Source organism: Oxyura jamaicensis, chromosome 8, assembly GCF_011077185.1.
Source record: "Oxyura jamaicensis isolate SHBP4307 breed ruddy duck chromosome 8, BPBGC_Ojam_1.0, whole genome shotgun sequence".
Classification (NCBI taxonomy): Eukaryota; Metazoa; Chordata; class Aves; order Anseriformes; family Anatidae; genus Oxyura; species Oxyura jamaicensis.
Window position 1 is genome coordinate 17,321,529 of NC_048900.1, and position 22,164 is coordinate 17,343,692.

A 22,164-nucleotide genomic window follows, 5' to 3' on the forward strand; every position below is an offset into this window, starting at 1 on the left:
GCACTATCAGTTAGATAAGATGTGTGCCTTATGTTCAGGTCAGGATAACCTGGGCAAAGTTAGCACAGGCTGCAATAGCACCTGATGCTTCCAGTGAATAAGGATAATTACTAGTTTTTCTTACACAGTAAATAGTTTAGTTTTAATGATATTTTAATACTTTTAAGCACCTGTTCCAAAAGATACTTTCAGAGCATTTAGGTGGTGAGGTGAGAACAAGATTGCCTGTGATGATTTTGGCACAGCAGTAGCAGACAGCACCTTGTACCCAACCCCTTCACCCTCAATGAGTTTGAGTGGTTGATAAAAAGTTGATAACTCAACAAAATTTCCCATGCCTGTTAATAATTCTTCTATAAAAGCTGCACATTTTGCCCTGTGGCATTCAGTCACTTTTAGCATGAAGGGACTCATCCTGGCCCTGGTGCTCGCCCTTGTGGGTAAGTCTAAGCTTTACCGGCGCTTCTGAGCTGTGACGGCCCCCTCAGGAAGCTGCCTTGGGGACTTTCAGGGACATTCATGGCACAATCTGCTGAGTCTTTTAATGAGTTTGGCTGTAAACTGTTAGATTTCTGCACCTAAGTGTAGGAGCAGGGGAAAAGCAACCAGCAACCAGTGAGGGAGGCTGGGGCAGTCTTGCTGTCCCAAGAGATGTGGGGTGTGCTCCGGGAGCCCATTGCTGTCTGTCTGCCAGCCATTGGCACACTCAGTATATGAATAATGAATGTAAAGGCTCTGCAGAGGTTTGGGTTTTCTCATGTATCCTTCTCTCTCCTCCCATGCAGGGGCCCAGAAGCACGACCTTGGTAAGTGCGCTCCCACCAGCCAGTGGCTCCAACGCCGCCCTCCCCAGCAGCCCTGCCGTGCCATCCGCTTGTGCCCAGCCTGCTGGGCAGACAGCCTCACCCTTCCTTGCTGGGATGCTTCCTGTGAGTAGCATCACAACAAAGGAGGCATTTCTGTTGTTTATTATTTAATAGAGCCCGTTTTTCATACTGGCAAGACCTACCTGTATGGCTATGAGGGATTCATCCTGCACGGGCTGCAGGGCAAGGGGCTGGTGATGGCAGGGGTGAAGCTGGCCTGCAAGCTGCAGATCAGCCGCGTGTCCCGCAGTGACCACCTTCTCCAGGTAAGTCGCAAGGGACATGGGAACCCATCCATCTGACTACATAACGCAGCAGAAGTCCGGGTCATACCTCCAGGCTGGTAAAAAAAAAAAAAAAGAAAAAAAAAAGAAAAAAAAAAAGATGCAAACCTTGCACAAAAGCTTAGGGCCCTTCCTGGTGCTGAGATGACTGCAAGCCCAATGTCAGACTCAGGCAGTGATGTCCACCCTCACATCCTGCAGGGCCATGGGAGGGAGCCAGAGCTGTTCCAGCTCTGCTGCCATCAGTACCCGCACCGACTTGATAAAGGTGCCTTAGGTTCAGGCCCAGGCAAAGACATCACAGGCAGCCGCTTTGCAATGTCCTTGTGACAGTTTTAGTACGGCAATGCTAAACTTGAGTATGAAAATGATGCAAATTCAAGAATGGAATATCAATGTTTCAGCCTGGTCCATAGCTTGAGAAAAGCTCAGTGCTGAAATTCCTTCATCACATGGGAAATTCAAGTCTGTCTCCATTATCTTCCTTTTGATATTCTTCACATAGGCATTAATTCAATTGTGAAGAATGAGAATGGTAATGCTTCCACTTGACATAATGATATCAGATCTGGAAGTGCTGTTACTCATAGAAAAGATGAAACCAAACATCTTAGAAGACTGGCATGGAACAAAAGATGATAGAAAAGGGTTGACACCATGGGGGGAAGAGAGCTGTAAGAGGGCACTTAGCATTCATACTAGGAGTTTACTGAATCTGCTGTATTACTGAAACAGTTACTGAAACAGTGAGAGGGAACACCTATTATCAAATATAATACAATTCTGCAACTGCATGATTGTTGTAACCTCACTGATAGTGCTATGACTTTAGCAACTACAGACAAAAGTTGAGTAGGATTTACTCTGAGAAAGAGGCAAGCCACTGTTGCCGCATTGATTAAAAAACAGAGCCACTAAAACAATTTCCCTCTGCACAGGAACGTGTACCTTTATGTAGGCGGGTGGGAGGCATGCGTGTATGTGTATGTGACTATGTATGTGCATGCAGGCACACATTTCCCACTAGGTAGCAGTCAAGGACTTGCAAGCAAGCTGTACAGCTTGATAAGCTGGAAGCAATGACAGACACTTGCAAAGAAAGCAACATCTGCCCCACTGGCCCATCCAGTGCGAGGTCCTGTGGCCGTCTGCTTTCCCATCAGCTGTGCTGCAGCCTTGGTGCTCTGGGATGTGCTGGACAGGAGCAAACATAGCCCCCGTGTGTCTAGGTAGGCTGCTTGAAGGATGGCTTGGCTGATTTTCAGGCTGAAGGGAGATCACACTGAAAATTTGGGGAAAATAGGTGAGTATCCTTTCCACACAGACAGCTGACAGCCAGTTTCATTCACCCAGCAAGCTTCACCACATTTGCTGAACTTTTGCATGACCTTTTTCTGGGAGAAATCCTTTAAGGAAATTGCATTTTTGAGGCCATGCCCTAGCCCCAGAACAAGAATCTGAGGAGGAAAACATTTCCAGCAGTGTTGAACAAGTGACTTGTGTCTGTCTGTGGACTAGAAAAGTCCAGTTCTCCATTACTGCACTGTGGTGAACAGGATGAATGTTTTCCTAATTCTGTTCACAGGTTCAATCACCAAAGCTGGAGGAATACCATGGCTTCTGGCCCCTTGACTCCTTCACTCCATCTTCAAAGCTCACAGAGACCATTGCTGCATGTTTCAGCCAAGCCTTTAAGTTTGAATACACCGAGGGAAGGGTGGGAAGTATTTATGCCCCTGAGGACTGCCCCGTCCTGTGCACGAACATAGTGAGAGGGATTCTGAACATGATGCAGATAACGATCAAAAAGTCACAAAATGTGTACGAACTACAGGAGGTTGGTTTCTTTCCATTCTGACTTTACTTTTATTCTCATTTTACTGTTCCATAGTAGCTTGCCTGAACATGACACTTTCCAGGCAATTTTCATTGACCAATTTATTGCTGTAATTAAAGGCCATTTCCAGTGAAAAGTTCATTGTGTTTAATCAACATGCAGGCTGGGATTGAAGGCATCTGCCAAACCAGATATGTTATCCAGGATGACAGCAAGAATAACCGTGCCACCATTTCCAAAAGCAAGGACCTGTCTGACTGCCAGGATAGAGCGGTGAAGAACCTGGGCATGGCTTACATCCGCCCCTGCCCCACCTGCCCCCTGGTAGGACCAGCACGAATCCTGCCTTGCACTGGCACCAGCAGGAAATTTGGCTTGTCTGTGATAAATTAACTAGTTCCTGTTTGTATTTATGTGTGGGTCTCTTTGCACTTTTAGAAAGTCAGAAACGTTAAGGGCACGGTGATGGCCACTTACAAGATGAAGTATGATGACAGCGGGGTTTTGATAACGTTTGCTACATCGGAGCAGGTGTACCAGGTCTCTCCGTTCAACGAGCCCGATGGCGCGGCAGGCATGGAGGCAAGGTAGGTGCTGTGCATGTTGGTAGTGTGACAACACTATAATGAAAGCTCTTCCTCTAATATTTCCAGCTAATTCTGAGCAATGCACAAACCTGAGAAGTGCGTAATCCATCTGTGGTCAGTGCAGCTCCCTGCTGGGCACCCCTCAGTATGTCCCAGCATCATGCCCAACTCTCATGCACAATGCTACTGGAGCATTTTTTTCCTTCTCTTTAAGACAAGCACTGGTTTTGGTCGACATTAAAAGCACTCCAATAAATGTACCAGAAGCTCAACTGCAAAACCAGGGAAGTCTTCGTTATCATTTCTCAGAAGAGCTGCTCCAGATGCCAATTCCTCTCATAAGGATCAAAAAGGCAGATGTGCAGGTATTAGAGGCTCATTCTTCATTCCATTTCATTATTTATAAGGTTAACAAGTCATCACATTATTATTTTAGACATGGCACCTTTCAACGTTATGTTTTTTTCCTACAGTTAACAGAAACTCTGCAACAATTAGTTAAGAATAATGAGGAAGGAGACACTAAAGAAGCTTCAGCCAAGTTCTTACAAATGGTTCAGCTGTTCCGTCTAGTGACCCTTGATCAAATCAACTCTTTGTGGGAGCAGTTTGCCAGGGAACCTCCATACAGGTAACTGTACTGCTGTCAGCCAGGATTTCCCACTAGAGGAGCACTGGACAATGGGGGTAATGGTCCTCCCCTCCCCGGCAGGCACTGGTTCCTGAGCGCTATCTGTGCTGCTGGAGCTACTGACACATTCCAGTTCCTTAAACAAAAAATCCATGATAAGAAGCTGAACATCTGGGAAGCAGCTGTTGCTCTCCCTCTTGCCTTCCATTTCATTACGCCCAACAAGCAAACCCTAGAAGTTGCCTCAGTGAGTACAGATTATTCTTCCTTCTCTTACCCTGTCATTCATTTCTGAAGGTGAATTCACAGGGTTACAATCATAAGATGCAACATATTTCCTTGAAATTTTGTAAAATGTAAGGTATTAACAAAAATTGGAATGATCTAGAAAATGTTTCCAAACACTTGCTGCAAAAATTTTTCAATGGCTTTGATATTTGATGCTGTTAAAACCCATAAAGTTTAGGAAAATTGCTGTTTTCTTTTTGCCAAATACAAACTAAAAAAAATAGAGGAACTGTAGAAAATAATGCAATGTAACCAAGATATAAAGTACATACCTTGTAACTGGAGCAATGCTATTTGCTTTAATTTTAGCTCAATCACTAGCATTTTATTTAACTTCTAAAAATATTTAGGAAAAATCCAAAAAGTAATTTTGTCTATTTACTCTTTGGATATAAGATTTCACTAAATACCAGCTCTAATAAGTTGAAACATTAACGACTCTGGCTTCTTTCTTCTGCAGTCTTTTCTGACCTGTCCCCAAATTCAGAAAGCACCGATGCTTCGAATACTTGTTTACCTGGGTTATGGTAGCATGGTAAATAAATACTGTGCTCAGCCTTCATTTTGTCCTAATGAACTTCTTCAGGTAGGTGACTCTCATTTCTTATTTCATAAGGGGTGAAGAAATTATTTTAATGACTCTAATTTACCTCTCACAATGCTGGCAATTAGGTAACTAGGTGTTTACGTGCCTTACTCTTAGCTGTGATCGCCTGCAAAATTGCTAAGATAAAATGAAATGCTGAGATGATGCCTTTGAAAAATCTGGTCTTAACAGATCAGAATTTCAAATGTAAGTGGTAGAAGCCTGTGGGTATGACAGGTGCTGTAAACAACCTGGAATTTATGTATGACAATTCAGGATTAAAGCAAAATAATTATGATTCTTCTCTCTACTTTTACATTAGGTAGATCAAATTTAAAATATCTATTAAAAAGGCACTGAAGTGTGAATATAAGCAAATCTCTAGATATGTCATAGGCTGGGGTTTCCAAAGAGGCCCTGCTACATACTTGCATATCACCATCAGAAATATTCAGTTCATTGTCCTTGGCCTATGCAGCTCTGGTTCCTTAGTCAGAAGGACTACGATACTGAGACAGCCTGCTGCTGCTTGGAATGGGCTTAAATCTTCCATAAAAGACTGAAACAAAGCTCAGGCTCAGGGACAATTTAGTTTCAGTTACAACACTGTGCAAGGAGAAAATGAAGTTTGTGCGTATGTTCTGTGTTAATGATGTCCTGATAACGATGGTGAGATTCCTCCTGGGAGAAAAATCTGAATATCTTTACTCAGGGCTTTGCACCAGTAGTTGTTTTATTTGCTTTGGCAATGCGTATTTTTATATGTTATTACAAGATTGCTGCCTGACATGATTAAGTACTGTCTGCTGTGTTTTCAGCCACTCCATGACCTTGCTGCTGAAGCTGCCAGCAGAAGCCGTGCCGAAGACATGGCCTTGGCCCTGAAAGCTATAGGCAATGCAGGAGAGCCGGCCAGTATCAAACGCATCCTGAAGTTTTTGCCAACATTTTCACCTGCTGCTACTGCATTACCGAGCAGAATTCATGCTGATGCCGTGCTGGCCTTGAGGAAAATTGCCAGAAAAGACCCTGCAAAAGTAACTGAAATTATTAGACAAATGTCTTACAGGGTGTAATTTGGGTTGACTTAGCAATGCAGGGATAATAAAGCCATCAGGTAGTGTTAGCAACTCTGGGTAGATGTAGTTACTGCTCTTCTCCTTTCCCACACTGAATTCCTGACATCACCCCATCCTGGCTGACATCCTGGGAAAGAGGCTGCTTCAGTCACTGTAATGCTGGGCCCCTTACTAATGGTTGTTTCTTCCAGCCCTGTTTGCTGTGCAATCAGCAGTATCTTCATTTCCAGTGACAGGCCCCATGCTCGAGTCTCTGTTCAGGGTTTTGTTCTCTGTTCACTGCACATCAGACAGGCACAGTTTAGGAAATATTTCTTCCTGAGGAGTTATGAGGTATTCACAGGTTGTATCTTCCTCCTCCAGGTAAGGGAGATCTCTCTACAGATCTTTATGGACAATACACTTGCTCCTAATGTCCGCATGATGGCTTGTGTTGTCCTCTTTGAAACAAAGCCTGCTCTTCCAATTGTAGCAGCTATGGCCACCTCGCTGCTGACAGAGACCAGCCTACAAGTAGCCAGCTTCACGTATTCACACATGAAGGCTTTGGCAGTAGGCAGGATCCCACAGCTCTACAATCTGTAAGTAAAGAAATAAGTACATTTTTTAGTTGCAAATGGTGATTTTTCTTGCAGTTTTCTAAGAATTTGGTCACAGTTGACTATCTTAATATTATTTTAACTCTTTATTACTCAGATCTGCTGCTTGCAACATTGCCATTAAACTACTGAGCCCCAGAGTTGACAGGCTGAGCTATCGTTACAGCAAGGTCATTCATGCTGGTGGTTATTCCCGTGAGTACCAGATGTCATGTTCCCTGCTTTGGCTTGCTTAGCTGAAGGCATCTATTGTGTTCCACAATTTCCATACAAAATCCTGTCATGGGCTGTGGGCTTAGTGCACTCCTGAAACAGAATAAAGCACAAGAGTCTCCTGAAATGCAAAATCCCCTGAAGGTGTTCTACTACTCTTTGGGTATCCGTTGGGGAAAGAGGTGTCTTATCTGCACATGGATGTAGGCCTCCTTCTTCAGTCGCTGTGGTCCTGTTGACTCTGCCCTAAAACAAAGATTCCCTCTTGGAGTTACAGGCTTGAGCACCTGTGGGGCTGAATACTGGCAGAATCATTTGAGATCTAGTACAGCATGCACCTAAGGTAACTTACAGGCACCAGACACATCGGAGACTCTAACAAAAATCTCTGCTGCTTTTTGTTCCTGTTATAGATGTGTATAAAGCTGGTGCAATATGGAGGGTCTATCTAATGAACAGTCCCAACACTATGTTTCCATCTGATATAATCACAAAAGTAAGAGGATATTATGCAAATACTGCAACAGATATTATAGAGGTAAGTATTTCATGAAAACAACCAGATACAACGTAGCTACAGATAGCATTACTTGTTAAACCATTTGGATTGCAATGTAGTGTTTGACTGTATCTCTGGCTGTAAGGACTGGAGTGGAAGGGAAAATTTAGATAATGGTTGTGATTTTACTTGCATTTGGGCTTTTTGACATGTAGATTTAGCAATGAAAACATTCTGTATAGACATGAAAATCTAAGAGAGCAAAGGAAAGCTTACATAGCAGAACATTTGTCTGCCTAACTAAAGTCACGTGATGTGTGAGGCATTTTGCATAAGTACAGGGAATAACCAGCTGAAATTAAATTTCAGCCAGCAGTGCAGCCCCGGCAGATTGAAACTCCATGTAACAGCATGCAGACATTTACTCACCTTCTTGGGCAAGCTTTGCAGCCTGGGCTGATCTTTGAGCTGCCCTAAAATTATCCCTGCTGACTAATTCAAAGCTCAGCACGTCCTCAGCATCTGCAGTCATAGCCTCCAGTCATCTGCCTTATAAGTGCTACAGCTTCATGATGTATTCAGAGTGGCCTCCATGAGTGTAATACCAGGTAGAAAGGTATTCCTGAGCTCTCTGGTACTTGGGCTGTGATGTTCGATGCTGTTTCCTACAGGTGGCTCTCCGATCACAAAGCCTAATCAATCTTATCAGGCAGCCGAGTATTCCCTTTGCTGAATATGATACATACAGGACACTGAAGGAACTTGGTAAAACGGTATGTCTTTATGCACCTTCCTGATTTGTTTGCAATATGTAGTTCCCACCAGCCCAGGGTTGCATCAGCTACCCTCCTAGCCATCCCTTTGATGTTCCAGTGAGAAAGGAGTCGGCCATCCTGTTTGGTCACAGAAAGATGTACTTATATTGTACTTAGGCTGTGAACAGATGCCATTTTTTCACTCACCATGTGTCAGCACACCATGCAAAGCTGCCCTTAATGTACAGTACAAAAGATGATGATCATGCTGGTAGCCAAAATTCATCTGTTTTAAAGTGTATGTTAAAACACTGTAAGAGGTTGCTCTTCTCTCTTAAAATGGTTATTGAATAAGACTTCTGTTCATGAGCCCTTGGGTGCCACCCACTACTTAGAGCAGCAAAAATTACCGAGTCCTTACCTCCTCCTTATGTGGGGAAACTCCCACTGAAGTCAGTTATGCAACATAAGGAAGGCCACATCAATTCAGACTTGTAAGATGTGTACTATTTTTTTGGCTAAGGAGCCATAGTTAGCATCCTTCAAATGTGATCTACACTTTGTTAATACAATAATGTATTTTAAGAAACTGTATCTGCTTCTTCCCTTTCTCCTCCTTAACACCGCAGTTTCTGGGATGGAAAGAATTGCCTCCAGAAGACCCTCTGGTGTCTGCTTACATCAAAATATTGGGCCAGGAGATTGCCTTTGTTGACGTTGATAACAAAGTCATTCAGCAGACCATAATGGTACTGACAAGGCTGTTGCCTTTTTTGTTTGTGATGCAGATTAATTTCCCCTTCCCATCTCATCTTCCCTGATTATTTAACCAATTTCTCTGTCTTCAGAGTCTGACTGGATCATCAAACTGGCAGCCAGTGGTGAAAAAAGCAGTGGAAGAGGTCCAGCGAGGCATTTCAGGCCGATGGACCGTGCCGGCGATGGTGGCCGAGCTGCGGCACATTGTTCCCACGGTGGTTGGCATGCCGCTGGAGCTCAGCCTGTGCGGTGCTGCGCTGGCCCAGGCTGTGGCTGACGGTGAGCTTGGGACACCTAACCGAGCGATTTCCTCCCAATAATTGTGGTTCCAATCCCTCTGCTGAAAGTAAATCCCTCTGTAGTCTTGAAAAATACTCTTGTATTTTTCAACACCTCCAAAGGGGCTGAGAAGTAATCACCATGTTTCATCTGGGACGTACTTCTGTAACTGTTTCATAATAATAATCTTTAAGTAATCCTGTGAAGTATTTCAAAATGTAAAAGCAATGCCCATGCATTAACTACTGAGTTTATTGAAAAAATTGTATCCCCAGCATTGTTTTGTTGTTGTTGTTCTGTTCATATAATTTCTCTCTGTCTTTTGCAGTTGATATTCAGCTCTCACCACCATTATCTGACAATTTTAGACCATCACAGTTGTTGGAAACCAACATGGATATTCATGCTGATATGCAGCCAAAGTAAAAATGATACATTTTCATATATACACACACATTCATTTGTATTTATATTTGAAATAGTTATATTACATAAGTATCTTATTTGTACCACATTTGGGATGGCTATGCTGGTCTTGAGTAGTGAATCTGTAAGAAAGCAACACAATCACATGAGGCTTTCAGACCATGCAAACCTAGCAAAGTGCACTGCATCAAAGAGGAATGGTGCGATGTTCTGCCATTGCTGAAAACGCTCACATTTGTACCTGCTCAGTGACTAAATCTACTAAACTGTGAAGGCATATTTGAATACATTTGAGAAAGTTTTTCAGAAGGCACAAGCTGGGGGGAATTCAGGCAAAAAAGGAAAACATTTCTGGATCCACAAAAGCAACAGCAACACTACTAATAACAATAATAGTAATAATGATAATAATAACAATAGTGAAAAAAATAGACAAAATCTGAAGCTATAGGAGGATTCCGACATTAGCTTATTATCAAGCAATGTATCAGTGATTAGGCTGTGAGAAGATCCATGCAAGCTTTATCAGATAAATCCCTTCACTTTTTCCACTGGCACTTTAGCTTTTTTATCCTGTTTGTCTTTTTGTTAGTAGTGATTCTTAAACAGAAAATGCAATTCTGCCTTTCAAAGATAAGTACATGCATGTTAATTTGTAACTTATTAATGCATATTTTTATTTCCACTCTTTCAGAGTGTATTTCCATATGATTGCAACGATGGGGATTAATATACAATACTTTCAGAGTGGTCTTGAATTTCACACAGAGTTCAGTGCCAACACTACAATGAAATTTGATGCCAGGGTTAATATGAAAGAGAAAAATTTGAAGATTGAAACCCTTCCTTGCCACCAGGAGGTTGAGCTTGCAGCTGTAAGGTAAAGAAGAGTTAGCCACATTTTGCTTGTCATGTGTTACTGATTGTGAGCTCCCTGTTATAAAATCATGAACCTACAACTCTTGTCAGGCTCTGCTGTAGTTTGGTAGCCACATGAAGCTTAATATTCTCTTCTGTATTACCCATAGCTCTCTTGTATTAAAGACAATTTGGATTAAGCAAAATCAGATGTTACTTGTTCGCCATTTGTCACCTCCACAGGAGCGAAGCTTATGCTATTTCAAGAAACATGGAAGAAGTAGATTCTGAAAAGAAGACCCATATTCTCCCTGAAGGAGAAATAACAAGTATCTCCAATCAGAAGTTTCAGTCATCAGAAATATCTTCAAGAGCCGAAAGCTGGAAGGTAACGAGGCCTCTCATCACCTGCACTGCAGGCAGGTAGAGAACAGAACATATCCTGCTGGGGCTGAGCACCCCCAACACAGCAGCTGGCTCATCAGATCACAAACAAGGAAACCGTGAGACCCAGCAGGTGCCTGATGTGTCCCAAACCAGGCCTAACATAAGTCTCAATATGTTTAAGCCACTTTTATTCAGGGCCTGCTGACTCTTGCCGTCTCATGCATATGGGATGCTCTGACAGCGTCTTCCTTTTTCTTCAGTCATGGGAAGGGGATGTGAAAGCCACATTCTTTGTACAGTACCCTGTTTTTCAGAGCCAAAGCAGTTTGGAATGGATGGCTCAGGCAGGATATACAGTTTGTTCCCCAAATTCCAAGGGAATCCCTGCAGGGGTCTGTAGAAGCTCATTCTCTGATGTGCTCTTCAGCTTCTGAGGCCTATGGCTGGCATGGAAAGGATATACTGACTGCAAATACAGCTGAGGAATAGTATCCCAAAACTGGTGCAGAGGAATAGCCCCTCCAAAGAGTCCTGGAGGTTCTCATTGGGAAGTTTGTTTGTGAAACACTGCCTGAGAGAGGCTGTCTAGGAGACCAGACCTCTTCCATAGAACACTTTGGAAAAAATCCCACTTCTTCCAATGCTTGAGTTTCTAATTTTAAGCAGTGCTTCCTTTCTTAGCCAGGAATGTCATCATTCTCATCATTAATAGGAATACAGCAAAGATTTTAGGAGCTGTGACATTTTTTTTCTCTTTGTGTGTTTTTTTTTTTTTTTTTTCCATATTTTTGTTTAATACAGCAAAGAAATATTCCTAGTGTGATATCCAAGGGATACCAGGAAGGCTCAGAAGAGGAACATCACCACAGTACAGGACAAAGATCTTATGCACGTGTCTTCTGTAGACAATTATCCAGTTTGGGATGTTCTGCTTGTCTCAGCCTAAAGTCACGAAATTCTGCTTTCTTAAGAAATACTTATCTGCACAAATTAGTTGGAGAACTTGAAGCCAAGATAGTTTTGAAGCCAGGTACAGTAATTAAAGCAGTCTTTTCTGCCAATCTCTGTGAATGATGCTCAGGTAGCACAGTACTGAAATATAAGTATCTTGACTCTAGTTCATACAGATGCTGATATTGAAAAAATACAGCTGGAGATTCAGGCTGGGCCCAAAGCTGCTTCCAAAATAATTGATGTAGCAAGTTCAGGGTCTAAAGAAGAGGAGGAGACATCTCTGTATGAAAACATTAAAGCTAAACTGAAGAAGATCCTAGGCATTGAAAATGTGTTCAAGGTAAGAGACTAAGCATTGGATGGGGGAATATTTTCCCATGAATGAAACCAAGGGTTTGAAGTCCAATGTAGAAAACTGGCATGGGAAAGCAAGGATTTTTGTTGGGAGGGGTGGGTCTTGGTTTGTTCTGGTGCAGCTTCTGAAGTGTGGCGGTCAAGGAAGTGCTGTTTCCTTGAAAGGCTGTGGTAAGCTATTGTCTGACACCTAGAGAAATGTTACAGAGCTGTAAATTCATAACTCTTTGAACTGTTTTTGGAGGTCACAAATAAGACACGGCACCATAAGAAAAGGATTCACAGCAAAGTAAAGACTGCTGTTACAGACCTCTGGGTAGAGCCCAATGCAAACCCCCTCTCCAGTTCATCATCTTCTTCCACTGCTTCCTCTGCTGATGGTAAGGAGCCTGAAAATAAACATGAGAATGAAGAAATAAGGCAATTTGGGAAGAAGCATGGCAGCAGCAGCAGGGGCAGGAGCAGCAGGAGCAGCAGGGGCAGTAGCAGCAGCAGCAGCAGCGCTGGCTCTGACAGCAGTACAATCTGCAGCAGCAGCAGAGGGGACCACTCTGGAGACAAGCACTGTAGTGGGGATAGTGAATATCCCAACCAACAGGTAATTCACCCAGACTGGATTCTTTATACTCCTTGTAGTGAATGTTTTTGTACTAGAAATCAGGAAATTGTGCCCAAAGGGCATGAACCAAAGAAAGAGAAAACAGACTGTTTGTTGCAGCACGGATGAGGTAACCTAGCACAGCTCTTTCCTGTTTTTAACCTCTCTGGTTCTCTGAAGCATTTCAGTTCAGAATTTCATATCCAGAAGGTTTGAGTTTAAAACATTAAAAAATTTGGATCTTGTTTTACCTTTTTTTCTGTATTCAATACTGAACATATTAAAGCATTTGTCAAAAGTTAGTTGTTTTTCTTCTCTTGGATCTTCTCACATACTATCTATCTTCACAGGCACATCTACCCATTTACCAGTTTTGGTTCAAGCCAGCAGATGAACAGGTACATTTTCTGCTTATGCTGTGGGCAGGGCCTATAACTGCTCTCACTAGCTTGACTGGAACTTAGTTCAGTCAGAATAAAAATACAAAAAATTAGTTCTGTGATGAATTGGAATAGTAAATTCCAATGGTAAATTCCAAACCCCCGTTGTTGCAGGACTCACAAAGGGAAGTTCTGAATAGCAGCAGCAGCAGCTCCTCTTCTTCTTCAGTTAGTGATGAAGGCATCTCTACAGCTATGTCTCAGGTGAGTGTCTTCATGCACAATAAATAAAAATATTTACTGTGGATTTCAAATGAATGCATGTTTATGATAACATTACTGTTGTACTTACAAAGGTTGTAAGAGCCCTTGAAAGACTGGCAAAAACACACATGCACCGAATTGCTAGAGTGATGATCTATGATACTGTCATGTACTTTATATAAAAAGACTTGAACAAAGCTTTTCCTTTGCAAATACTTTTTATTTCTGCTCTTATACAGTAATTCTAATGCTTTGTCTTTGGTCTCTATTTCCTCTCTACTGACTTAAGCCTAAATTCTTGGGAGACAGCAAGCCACCAATACTGGCTGCAGTTCTTCGTGCCATCAGAAGAAACGAGCAGCCGACAGGATTCCAGCTTGTCCTGTATGCTGACAAACAGCCTGTCAGATTCGGGGTACAGATTTTTGTTTCAAGCATCACAGAGTCAGATAGATGGAAACTCTGTGCTGATGCTTCTGTAATAAACTCCCATAAAGCTTCGGTAAGTTTAAAATGTGATCAGCTCAAATGCAAATGAAATATAACAATGTTACTATGCTTAGTACAAAAAATATATATTCCCTTCTACTAGGGTTCCCTTAAATGGGGTACAGATTGCCAGGACTACCACATTGCTACTCAGATTGCAACAGGGAAATTTGCTTCTCATCCAGCTATGCAGATGAAGCTGGTGTGGCCAAAAGTACCTTCAAGTGTCCGAAGAAGTGCAAGATGGTGAGATTTTACTTCAGTTTTTGAAAAAGTCACCCATGTCAATGCTTCAGATAATTAGATTAAGTTCTGCAATTTCTGATCCAGAAGAATTTCCCTTCATCAACATGATTTTATATCAGATTGTTTTTTTCAGCCTCTTTTTTTTTTTTTTTCTGTGTATTCATTCCCTCAAAACTTAGTGCATTATTTTTGTTTGCAGGAAAACTGCTTGAAACAAAGTGGATGATGGGATTGACATAATTTATTGTAAACTTTTAATTTAAAGTGCCTGAATTAGGAACTTGGTCTCCTGATGCTTCCTAATCCCTGGCGGCTCTAAGCAGAAGCCTAACCTTGGTTCTCTGAAGGAGCCTGTCTCTTTTTGACTGTACAGGGTGCCTTAAGAGAGTCATTTCCTAATGCGGGCACCTTACCTCTGGCATCTGAAGATGATGTGAATACTTCCGTAAGGTTTATTGTACACTAAACAGCAAATGTTGCATGATGATATGTTGCATGTATTAGAAAACTAACTTCTGTATTCAGTTCATACATGCAACTATCCACGTATATATCCATATTCTATATATGATTATTGTAAAAATGCATTCATTGTACCTGTACATGCATTTACCCACAATAGCACTGACACTTGTATCTAAGCCTCCTTTTTTTTTTTTTCTTCACAGCAGTACCAAAATATTGACACATGTAACACCTCGGTTATAGATGCAATACAAGCTTTCATGTTTAAAGGGACACAAGTGATCTGATTAACAAATGTCTGCTGAAGAGGATAATTTTTATATGGGATTGTATTACCTTGATGTCCCCTTATTATAGTGGATGAAACCATCGAATTGACTATCCTGGAGCAAAGCTACAGAATTCAGCTTTGTTCTTCTTTAAGACTATACCTTTTTTTAAAAAAAAATAAAAATATATGTGTATATATGTGTCTGTATATATATACGTATATTCTGTACTTCTCTATTTAAATCCAAAGCCTGTAATGGAACCTGATCATAGAGGTTCCTCTGTCACCTCATTGACAGTCTCTGTTGGCACAGAATCCTTGCTAAAAATGTGTATTGCAGGACTGAAACATTAATAACAAGTCATCTATTTTTTGGCAATTTAGTATTTTAGTTTTTATGTAATCAGTGCCTACTTTTTAACTCTGGATGTCTTTAGAAAAAGTTGGCTATACTTTTCTTCTCATGTCATGTTGCTGTCCAGTCTGCTGAAGACTGTTTCATCCATTAACACTGTTAAAATCTGCCTGTTCCTCCTCCCATAGACAACACCAAGTTACAAACCCTACTATAAAACATCTATCTAACAGCAAGTGCATATTGCTTTATGGGGGTACTTCAGTTGGAACAAATGCTGAACAAATTTTTCAAAGACGGTTCGTTTTAATCAGTTACTTTTATTTTTCAGGTTCTACAGATATCTTCCAGGGGCTGCATATATGCTTGGGTACTCCCAAAAGCAACAGCGTGGTCCCTCTCGCCAGACAACCATGGTTATGGCTCTGACATCTCCAAGAACATGCGATGTGGTCCTCAGGCTACCTGAGGTAAATATTTCCACTATCTTTTATTCTGGAGCATTACATGCTTATGAAATTGAAGATTAATAGCTTATTTATCCCACCATTTATTTTTATTTTTATTTTATTAAACCATAAAGAAGTTCCCCCATCACAAGGACCTTGTGTTCACATAGTTGATTCTGTTATGAAAATATCTTACAACACATTTCTTTCTCATGTAGCAAGTTGACACTTGAAATCAGAATGAGGTTGTAATACAACAATCATGATTGATAACACATAAGCAATTATTGATTAAAAAGACCACTCCTCCAAAAATCTTCAGGGAGATGATAGGTCTTGCTGTGTCTTGGAAGAGATAATAATACCAGGCGATAGAGAATTAAGATGGATAAATATTAGCCCTCAGTATACAGGCAAGAAAAGGATCAGCATCTCAAGTAAGCAAGCTGTTTGTACGGTGAGCAAGTGGGACGTACAACTCATGAAAAAACTCTGAATTGGCAAATATCAAGCCTAATCGATAATATTGCTATTCTGTAGATGGCACATGTGTCAAATTGTAGACCTCTTGTGCTGTAGATAGAGGACTTGGTTTATTTTTAGCTTTGACCTAAATCTAGATTCTAATTTAGATTTCAGTCAGTACAGGCCTCTTTGAATGTTATAGGAAAATGCTATTACATCTTCACACTGTACTTGGCATTTACATTCATGTTTGTTTTCTGACTGGTTTTCAGCTCACAATTTACAACAGAGCCATCAGGCTTCCCCTGCCATTCCCTTCAAGTCCAGGTACTCTGACTTCAACGCTACCATCTCCTGACTGGAACGTCTTTTCCCAAACAGCCTTTTCAATCATCGAAAACCTTAAAGGTCAGCAATTAACTACCTGCAGAAGTACCTACTTTGCAGATTTTTGTAAATATGACTCATATTTTTGAAGTAACTTGAAATTGTTTTACGCTCACTTGAAAAATCAGTTGGACTTCACATAGAAGTAAACCTGTCTGTAATGAAAATCTGTGAGGCTGCAAAGATGTAAGGAAAAGGGAGCATGTTAGCAAGATTAAGTATTCGGTACCATGCCAAACAGTGATTCAGACATACGCTCTACCCCCGTATATCCATTTGAACTTCATTGCAGAGACTGCTCCAGGAGAAAAAAAGCATTACAAAATTTGTGAGAAGGACACTTAAGAGACCTCAGGTTTGTGGTGTTCTGCTTGAATAGCACTGCTACAAAGAAGTTGAAACAGCTTCTAAAAATATACCTGTTAATTTCACCTTCTGCACCTGATTTTAAGGGGTTATTTATTCATTCTTGCTGTATTAAGACATAATCATAAGATACTTAAGTTAAATTATTAATGGAAAGGCTTTATGTAATTCTGGGATAAGGAGACACATTTTGCCTGAAATCAGTGGTCTAATATCATGCCTGTGCATATTTCTTTGGTAAAAACACAAACTGGTCTGTTGATTAAAAGTGTTGTAAAATAATTTCTAATTGGAACCGGTAAGAGATTTCCAACAAAATACAATAACAGTGAAAAAAGGAGAATTTTACTTATTTCATTTTTTCCTCCTCATTTAAAATGGAGTAACTGTTTTGAAGTATAAAAGGTTTACTTTTGACTTATTTTTTTCAGCTCATTGTTCAGTCTCCCAGAATGTGATCACAACCTTCAATGGAGTTGAGTTTAATTATTCAATGCCTGTAACTTGCTTCCACGTCTTGGCACAGGATTGTAGTCCAGAACTGAAATTCCTAGTTATGATGAAAAGACTTGAAGAATCTTCTGACCTTATAGCAATAAATGTCCAACTCGCCAGTCAGTAAGTAATTGCAAACACAATGATGGATAGATGTCAAGCTGATGATGCTATAAATGTGAAGACCAGACTGTAAGGGCAGAGCGGTACTTCATAAGACTCATAGAAAAGTTATTGATGTCAATGGAAAGATTTCTAAGAATGTCACTGAGATTTGGGACTTTACTTTGCCTTTGAGAAGTCCTTTGTTTCTGAAATACATCTAAGGTTCACAGTAACCTAAAGTCTCTACTGCCTGAAACTCTGCATTAATTTGTAAGCATTTAACCGTCTCATTTCAGTTCTCAGTAATTAGGTAGAAACATAAACTATAAATCCAAAAGAGACTACTGTAATAATTTAGTCTGACCTCCTATGCTAAACTAATAATTAGGACTAGTTAGCACCTGCAATCATCTCAGCAGAGATGTTGAGAAGTGGACATACCTAAAAAGGGAATTACTTATCCCAGATTAGATGCACTCTCTTAGGTCATCCTTTAGTTGGTACATGATGTACTAAATCTATTTGAAACTAATTTAAGACATGCTTTGTTTCATCTTTGAGCAACCATAGGTTCTTCTTTAAAAATATAGTCTGATATTCTAAGTAGTATAGGATTATGCATACCAAAATCATTGTATGGAATGTTCTTCAAAGTGCATAAATAGGCTTTGATCTGTAAGGTTTCATTACGAGTAATTATTTATTTTTGAAAATTGTGTGCCCAACTATGCCATAATCTTAGAGAAACAGAGAAACTTGTATTCCCTGCACCTGTTTTGTGGAAGAACTAAAGGATGCTTATTTTATAGACCATATCTTTTGTGATACATTCCTTGCCGCTGTATCATTCCTCATTGTTTCATACAGCACTCATGTGCTTTTGATGTGCTTATGTGTCATATTTCTTCACTAGGGCAAACACTGCTATCAAGAAAATACTATAATACACAGGCTATTCAAGCTGTAAGAGATCATAACTGCTGTACAGAGCCCAATCTTCCTCTGAAATGTAAAGCACCTTGAATACATGTGAACACATAAGAGGAATTACATTGTTTTGCAGCAAGGGTTTCTGTAGCCTGGTGTCTTACTGCTTGAACTGTGACACAAAGAGATGCTCAGAAAACTGGGGAAAGGGGTATTGTGAGTACTCCTCCTGGCACACTTTTCTGGGCTCTTTCAATTTTCTTCCCGAGGGGTAACAGATAATTATTCACAAAATGCTATGAGCATCCTGTAGTGTTGGTTCTACCAGGACTAGAGACTGTGATCTGAATAGTGAGAAGGAAAAACATTTATTTATACTCATTTCCTTTACTTAAAGTAAGGTTGACATGTATACTTCCAATGGACGCATCCAGTTGAAGATTAATGGTGTTCAGACCCCAACAGATGTTCCGTACACACCCAGTTCTGGTAGGAGACTCATCTTTCTATTTCACTTAATAATTTCTGCTCTTTTGAAGAATGACATAATCCTGCAAATCCCTCTCAAGGTGAAGATCACCCCAACATGAGAAACACTTGGATGATTTTAATGTAACTTCATAGTGGCTTTCATGGGGGTGATAGGAAAGCTGAGCAAAGAAAGAGGTGCCAATCTTGTGTATCCACAAACCAAATAATGCAGGGCTAGAGCACCTTGTGCTGTCCACGGAGACTCCCAGAACAGGCAACCAGATCTCCCCAGCCATGGCCACGCTACTGACAGGGCTTTGGCTTAGTCCAAGGCAGGATGGGATCTGTTTTTTCTCATTTCCACCATTGCTTTTCATTTCCACTGTACATTACAGTCTTCATTGCCTCCATGAATTTAACAGGGGTTCAGGCTGGACCCTAAAACAATAACCTCATCTTCAAAGGTATCTTTTTGCTTTCTTGCTGCAGATGCAAGCATGCTGATCAGCAGTGAAAAGGAAGGCTTGTCACTAAAAGCCCCTGAATATGGTATAGATAAACTGTATTACGATGGACATAGATTTCAGGTATTATTTTTTTCCCCGTGGTTTTATTTTTAGAAGAAAAACATCTATGTGCTTTTTAAAAATTATTTATTTTTATGTTTTTTTTTTTTTATTTATTTATTTCCATAAAGATTCAGGTTGCTTTCTGGATGGCTGGGAAAACATGTGGTATTTGTGGAAAATACGATGCTGAGAAGGAAAGGGAATATCATATGCCCAGTGGATACTTAGCTAAAGATGCAGTGAGTTTTGCTCAGTCTTGGATCGTCTCAGAAGATGCCTGTGGTGGAGGTATTTAGATTCGAACATATATTAGTATCATTGTCTTTGACTAATTCATTAGTCACATGAATAGTCATAAAATTTACAAATCTGATTTATATTAACGGTACAGTGATTGTATTATTGTTCATTACTTTCTGATTAGTTTCCTTAGACTGAAACACAGTCCGTTCTCCTCAGTTTGGTAGTTCTCTGCAAAGTCTGTTTTTATTGCATTTTTATATCAACTTATACGTTACCTAACTACCTGAAGCTTGTGCATTCTAGATAAAATTATAAACATAAATTTTCCCAAGCTGATAATTTAGTATGAAAAGTAGATAGTTTAACTGTTTACAAAAGACATTTTATCTTCTACCAAAAAGTTTCATGCTTTATTTCCATTCTGTTGTTTTCAGGCTTTTAAATCCCAGAAAGAAAAAAATAAAAATAAAAAAAATCTAACATTGGCTAACAAAACAGAGGGTACTTGTGTGGGAAGTAGATGTTTTAATTCACTCAGGCTAAAGATGGAATTAATCTGAAACCGTCAGACAGGGAATGACTGTTCTTACCATTTAGCTCCTGTATAAAAACAACAACATGAGCATAACTGAACACGGTGGGTGCACCACACCCCATGGGCAAGAGGTGGCATTTTGGAACATGCTCTTAGGGTCAAGCTCCCCTGCAGAGACTGGTCTAGGGAGTCCCAGATCACAGAGTCATAAGGCCTAAGCTGCTCAGCCATGGCAAGGTGGCTGTGATTCTAGGCACAGTGCAGAAGTGGATATATGCATGTAGAGGAGCCACTGCTGCCCCAGAATGAAGTGCTGTTGTAGTTTGGGTAAATTTGAGTGCCAGCAGAGCAAGGGTTGCATCTTTTTGGATTTCCACACGCGTGTCTGACCTAAATCTGACTTAACATGCTTCTATCCTGGAGGTTGTCCCCCAAATGCCTTACAGTCCAAGTCTTTGATAGAAAATAGCACTCCCTTGAATGAGGTTAGTTTCACGTATCTTGTGTTTGTCAGTATGGCCATTGGTCTTAATTTTTGCTAATTCTACATGTTGACTTCAGAAGTTATTTATATAAACTATAGATTTATTATTATTATTATTATTATTATTATTATTATTATTATTGTAGCTTGCAAGCTGCAGCGTAGATTTGTCAAAGTTGAGAAGCCAGTGGCATTTGACAAAAAGGTCTCAAAATGCTTTTCCATGGAGCCAGTTTTACGTTGTGCAGAAGGCTGCTCAGCAACCAGAACCGTTCCCATCTCTGTGGGTTTCCACTGTGTACCAGCTGGTAAGTCTAAAACAGTGTACTTGTGCACAATGCAAGGTGCATGTTAGGTTGTGATTCTTACTCTTCCACAGCTCCCTACTCTTTCTCTTTCCTCTTCTGCACAGCAAGACACAGAGCTACAGCCCAAATTAAGGCTTCATGTGATCTGGCTGTTTAAGTTGCTCATCTTGTTATGATTCTAGCATAGGAAAAAAAGCTGTCTCAGGCAGGACGCCCCATTTCACCTGTTCCTCTTCAATTAATTAAAAAAAAAAAAAAAAAAGGATGAAATATATTAATAGCTTTGCATAACAGAAAATAAGCCATATTAGCAAGCATTGTAGCTAGAGTTTGCACTTCCTAAATATGAATGATGAGAAAAGTGAACTTTTGTAAAAATTACATCAGTTCAAGTACACACTGAAACCACAAGCATGAGACCCGACACTTAGGTTCAGAAGTCTTACTGTTTTCACCAAGAGTTATACCTACATAATGATTTTGTGATTAATTTTTATATGGCTTTGGGTAATGCCCTGTTGTACATGTGCTGATGTGAAAAGCTGTTGATGCTGATCATACTAGCACTGAGTCAGTACCTCGATGTATTAAAAAATAAAAAGCAGTCACGTGGCTTATTTTTCCTCTTTTCTCATTTACAGACTCCACTCTCAACCCAGAGGAGGAACAGATGAGGTTAGACCAGAAGTCTGAGGATTTAGTGAGCACGGTGGATGCTCACGCGGCCTGTTCCTGTGAACAGCAGTCGTGCTCAGCGTGACGCTCCGCTTCACAGCACTCACGCCTTTCTGCACCTCAGCGTTAGTGCTGGCAGTCTGTGGAACTGTGGACACAGCTGTGCGGCCCAGCGAGGCCAAGGCCAAGCCTGCTTCACAGAATTGTTTTCCCCACAGTTTTTTTGAGATCTCCAAAGTAATTCTGGGTTCCCTTAGGCGGGTTTGATCTTTCAATAAACCGTTTCTCTCTAAAAGCGTTTCGTCGAGGTTATTCCCCTCTGCGCGTATGCTCCCCTGAACGTGAGCCTCCACACAAGGCTCCAGCAGGAGGCCGC

The 22,164-nt window shown here is 40.8% G+C and overlaps 1 protein-coding gene across 1 annotated transcript; it reads left to right on the forward strand.

Annotated features, from left to right (window-relative positions):
* Positions 1-306: 306 nt before the first annotated feature.
* On the forward strand, positions 307-22,083 carry LOC118170968 (vitellogenin-2-like). Its single transcript, XM_035333623.1, has 35 exons — positions 307-440; positions 786-806; positions 981-1,132; positions 2,736-2,987; positions 3,150-3,311; positions 3,426-3,574; positions 3,789-3,939; positions 4,048-4,205; positions 4,287-4,452; positions 4,954-5,079; positions 5,898-6,116; positions 6,522-6,739; positions 6,855-6,952; positions 7,384-7,508; positions 8,141-8,242; positions 8,854-8,973; positions 9,073-9,262; positions 9,591-9,684; positions 10,383-10,568; positions 10,790-10,934; positions 11,735-11,963; positions 12,052-12,227; positions 12,486-12,839; positions 13,190-13,237; positions 13,394-13,483; positions 13,773-13,985; positions 14,076-14,218; positions 15,641-15,779; positions 16,496-16,631; positions 17,408-17,594; positions 18,901-18,992; positions 19,464-19,561; positions 19,672-19,831; positions 20,952-21,113; positions 21,755-22,083. The coding sequence occupies exons 1-35, from the start codon at positions 335-337 to the stop codon at positions 21,871-21,873; spliced, it is 5,286 nt and encodes a 1,761-aa protein (XP_035189514.1). The 5' UTR covers positions 307-334; the 3' UTR covers positions 21,874-22,083.
* The last annotated feature ends 81 nt before the right edge of the window (positions 22,084-22,164 follow it).

What these genes read in the sequence shown, in the direction of transcription:
- LOC118170968 (XM_035333623.1), top strand. Translation starts at nt 335, where the DNA reads ATGCCTGTTAATAATTCTTCTATAAAAGCTGCACATTTTGCCCTGTGG. An exon ending in GCAGTGACCACCTTCTCCAG is followed by an intron (nt 1,133 to 2,735) that starts GTAAGTCGCAAG and finishes TTCTGTTCACAG; the next exon opens with GTTCAATCACCAAAGCTGGA. An exon ending in AGAAGATGCCTGTGGTGGAG is followed by an intron (nt 19,832 to 20,951) that starts GTATTTAGATTC and finishes TTATTATTGTAG; the next exon opens with CTTGCAAGCTGCAGCGTAGA.